Source organism: Hipposideros armiger, unplaced genomic scaffold (assembly GCF_001890085.2).
Source record: "Hipposideros armiger isolate ML-2016 unplaced genomic scaffold, ASM189008v1 scaffold_419, whole genome shotgun sequence".
Lineage (NCBI taxonomy): Eukaryota > Metazoa > Chordata > Mammalia > Chiroptera > Hipposideridae > Hipposideros > Hipposideros armiger.
This window is the reverse complement of record NW_017731769.1, coordinates 306,572-311,142: the sequence shown is the minus strand read 5'-3', so window position 1 is coordinate 311,142 and position 4,571 is coordinate 306,572. Positions and strand designations below refer to the sequence as shown.

General features: G+C 39.9%; 1 protein-coding gene across 1 annotated transcript in view; it reads right to left on the bottom strand.

Moving 5' to 3' along the window:
- The window catches only part of GABRA3 (gamma-aminobutyric acid type A receptor subunit alpha3), a 234,263-nt gene that overhangs the window by 100,897 nt on the left and 128,795 nt on the right, over positions 1–4,571 (bottom strand). Inside the window, exon 5 of the mRNA XM_019664274.1 lies at positions 3,921–4,141. Coding sequence (XP_019519819.1) covers positions 3,921–4,141 — 221 coding nt within the window. The remainder of the gene's footprint in view (positions 1–3,920; positions 4,142–4,571) is intronic.

Below are 4,571 nucleotides of genomic sequence, written 5' to 3'. Positions count from 1 at the left end.
AATAAAACAGACTCACACAGACACTCAAAAAACAAAAAGTATTACAAAATACTTAGAAGTGAACAGCAGTGAAAATGCTTGTATATGAAATCTTGTAGTAGGTGCCTCAAGTGTACTTGGAGGGAAATTGACAGCCATAAGGAAGCTTAAAGATAGCCTTAAGAAAAAGGAAAACCATAAGCTAAAATACCTCAAGAAGCCAGAAGGCCCAGAGTACCGCCAAGAAAAGTAAAGAAAAAGATGATCCAGACAAAAACAAAACAAACATCAGTGAAACAGGAAAAAAAAAAAGAAATAATACAGATGATGAATAAAACCAAACCCAGGTTGAGGTTGCTTTAACCACAGGAAACTTCTGATAAGTTTAATTAAGAAAAAGAGACGAAATGGGGAGAACAGTTAGGGATGGTGGTAGGAATATAGATTAAATAAAATTGATTAAAAAAAACAATGATAATTTTTGAAGCTGGGTGATGAATACATGAGGTTCCATTAAACTATTTTCTCTACTTTGGTGTGTGATCGGTGAGGGGCTTTTTATAACTGAATATGTCAGAGACGATGGCAGCCTGAACCAGAGCAGCAGTTGAAGTGAGAAGTGGCTTAATTTGGGAACAGCTGTGAAGATAGATACAAAGAACTATAAATAAAATAATGTAAAACAAACCAAAAGATGTATTAAAAACATCGTTATCAAGTTTGATTTGTCCAAGGTATGTGAAGATAGCCTAATAGAAAAACCTATTCATGTCATTAACCACATTAAGAGTAAAGGAGAAAAATCATGTAATTTTCTTAGTGGAGGAAGAAAGACAAGTTGCAAAATTTCAAGTCCATTCATAATTACACACACATACACACACACCTCTTAGAAAACTATTGGGTTGCCAGAAAAGTCATGACGCATTTTTGCAACGAAAACCAAAAAATACGTTATGACTTTTCCGACAACCTAATAGGCATAGAATGTAGAGTGGATATCTGTCATGCTCATCACTGCTCACCATTATTTGTTTGGCCTTTCTAATCTTGCAGAAATCCCCATATCATGAGTTCTGCCTTCCTAAATTAAGAGTCAACATTCAAATTCCCAGCCTTTCTTGGAAGTAAGCTTAAACTAGTGACCTAGGAACCACCAATCACACACACATACACGCACATGCGCATACCCCACAAGAAACTTCAATTAAGAAGTGTCAACGTGAGGAGGCAGCATCTGCATGGAGTTTCGACTTGGACTGATGCAGATGGAGGCAAAGGCATCTTGTGTTTAGTGGCACAGATTGGCCACTAACAGGTAAAAAGATCCTTAACTCCAAAAGGAAACAAGAAATGCAAATGACATCAATTAGATACCATTTCACACCCATCAGAAGAGCAAAAATAAAGTGTGATAATACAAAGTATTAGCAAAAGTGCAGAGAAATGGGGCACTCAGGCACTGCCAATGGGATTAGGAAACGGTACAACCCATCAAGGGTAATCTGGCCCTATCTGAAAAAAGTTAAAAATGTGCAAACCCTACAGCTCAGAAATTTTATCTGTAGGTACACACTCTATAGAAACTCAAAACATGTCCACAAGAAGACGTGTACAAGGATATCTGTTGTATCATTGTCTTTTAATATAAAAAAAACCCCTGGAAACAGCCTAAACGTGCATTGACAAGAGAATTGGATGAATGTATGAATAAATGTGCACTGTAATAGTCTGTGGCAGTTAAAAGAAGTGAGAGTTAGATGTATGAAACACAGCTTTAGTACATTGTTGAAAAATAAGCTGTAAAATGATACACAAGGCATCATGCATGTTATATAGTTTGAAAACATGAAAGCTATTATTTGCTATGTACTGTGCTATTGGCTATCACGTGTGATATAAACATCCTTAGACACAAGTCTGTAGTGTGCATGAGAATGACACAAAAAAGGCAAAAGTCATTGTGTGATTATCTCTGAGGAGGGAGGGAGAGACAGGAGTGGGATCAGGATAAGGTACACAGGGGACTTCATCTGCATCTTTAGCTTTTTAAAAAAATCAAAGAAATACGGCAACATTTTTAAGATTTAAAAATGTTGGGTGATGGGTACCCATTTTATAATACTCAACATAGTCAAAACTATTGGGGGTGGGGAAGGGAAATTGCGTCGTGATTATTTGCTCCATAAGTATCCCATGACCTTTGGCCAAAAGCAATCCGATTTGGACTTGACTCTTCTAGAAATGCAATCAATTCCTTCCTTGCAAAGTGACCCCTTGTATACTCTCCAAGGATGATTGCCTCCAAATTGACAAATGAATTCTGTTGTTTTGTGAGGCATTTAAATCAAATCTTCCAGATAATAAGACTAAGTCTGTCTCCTGGGGAAGACACTCAATACATTTCCTACACTGGCCAAAGATGACACATGGCTCTTGGGGGAGCATTTCTGGCTGGTGTTAGAGCTTGAATGTCTTCAACTCTGTGACACTGTGCAGTGTTTCAAAGCCGGCCTCCAGAAAGGGCCTGATAGGCTGATTTCACTCTAACAGGGTCTGGGGTCAAGGTACTTGACAACTGCATTACAGTAAAGGCATTGTCATTGTCACACAAGCAGGCCACCCTCTCCTGTATTTTGGCCACCCAGTCCTCCCTTGGCTGTTTGCCTTTGCTCCATCATTCTCTATGTTGGAGAATCATAATCCATATGCCTCATTTAGCCCCTGAAATTGTCTTATTAGCATTGTTCGTGTCATGTCCATTTTACATAAAAGTAGCCAGGACATTCCTGGTCATGGAATCTTAGGCAAAGCCCCACAGACATGGACTTTCTTTCTGTACTGCATCTGGGAATGTGGTCATGTCCTATAGAATAAGAGGAAACTGACAGCCTAAGAGGCTTTCAAAATACACAAAGGCCTTCCCCCATCCTGTGCCCCAGACCCCACCAGTAAGTGAGGGCTGGAACTGGACATAGCCACTCTTTCCAGTGCTGGGGAGGAGACAGCTGCAATAGTTTCAAACCTACTGCCACCAGGAATTGATGTGCTGCAAAATTAAGTGCAGTGATCACCTAGGCAATATCCTTGCAAAAAGGTGAACTGGTACCTAGTCAAATCCTTTAAACAAGTTAACAAACGTAACAACCAAATGTAATTAGAGAACCTTGCCTGGAGTCTGATTTGAAGAAACCAACTGTAAAAGACATTTTTAGGACAACTGGGAAACCTGACTATGGAATGGTGACCTTATTTAAAGTGAGGGCTAGGGCCGGCCAAGTGGTGCGTTGGTTAAGAGCTGGCTTGGGACACCAGAGGGCCCCGGTTCAGATCCCACATATGAGGGCTAGTGACACTGCCCTCTACAGNGTGGTATTTGACATTCGAGAACATTGTGGAAGTACAATGACAATGGAGGCGAGAGTATGCAACAGAACCTCCAACTTAACACCCCTTGACTTCTACCTGTGGGGGACCTTAAAGGATGTGGTGTACTGTAGAAAACCAGCTACAATGGTGGTACTTTGGGAAGAAATTGAAACAGCATGAGCAGCAATACAAGTGGACACTTTGGTCAGCGTTGCTCAGGCAGTAGTTCGCCATAATCAGAAGTGTCTGGATGCTGATGGGAACCACTCTGAGAACTTCTTGTAATTGCAGAAGTCAAACGTGACTTGTATTCATCTTTTGTTATCAGTATATACTGAGCATTACAATTTTAATAGGTTTTTCCTTTCTTAAAATGTGTATCTATTTTTTGGGCACCCTCTGTATATATGTCTCTGAGTGTGTATACCTGCAAATGTGTTACGAAGTATACACCTCAGTATGCATTAATAATCTGTAAACTTGAAAGAATTTCAATGGCTAGCCTAAAACATGCTGCTTTCAATCCCAGTCCTACTCCGGGTATACTTTAGATGGGGGTACCAGTCTCTGACCTCATTGTGTAGAGGAGGGTTCCATTGTCCACCAGTCTGAGCAGCTTGTTAGGTGTGGTCATGTTATGGGCCACCGATTTCTTGCCATTGTGAAAGAAGGTGTCAGGCGTCCAGATCTTACTAGCCAGGAGATTGTTCAGTGGAAGGATCTTCATGGGTCCATCAAATTTCAGTCTTTCATCATGCCATGTCTGCCGAAAAAATACATCAATGGTGTACTCCTAGGGACAAAAAAGAAAGAGAACAATGTTTGAATCGAGTTCTGGTAAGGCTCCACAGTGTCCCTAGCAAATCTTAAATATTATACCTGGTAATATTTCCTCTGATGCAGAGAAACAGCAGTTTGTTCACAGTAGTTATGGGTGAGTGCGGCAAATGATTATGATTGAAAAATAATGCCATGGTGATCAGTAAGTACAGAGATAACATATCTAACAAGATTTTGCTTAGGAAGGTCACTGCCAATAACGCCCTGCATATCATACATCATCACCACAAGACCTTGCCTTATAAAAAGGCAAGAGCTCCCTTCCTTATGCAGTGGCATCTCTAGTAAGTACAATGCCTTGCCTCTTCAACTAAATGATCCTATATGAACAACAAAGGCCAATATAATAATCATTATAAATCCAAAACCTTAAATTTTAAAAC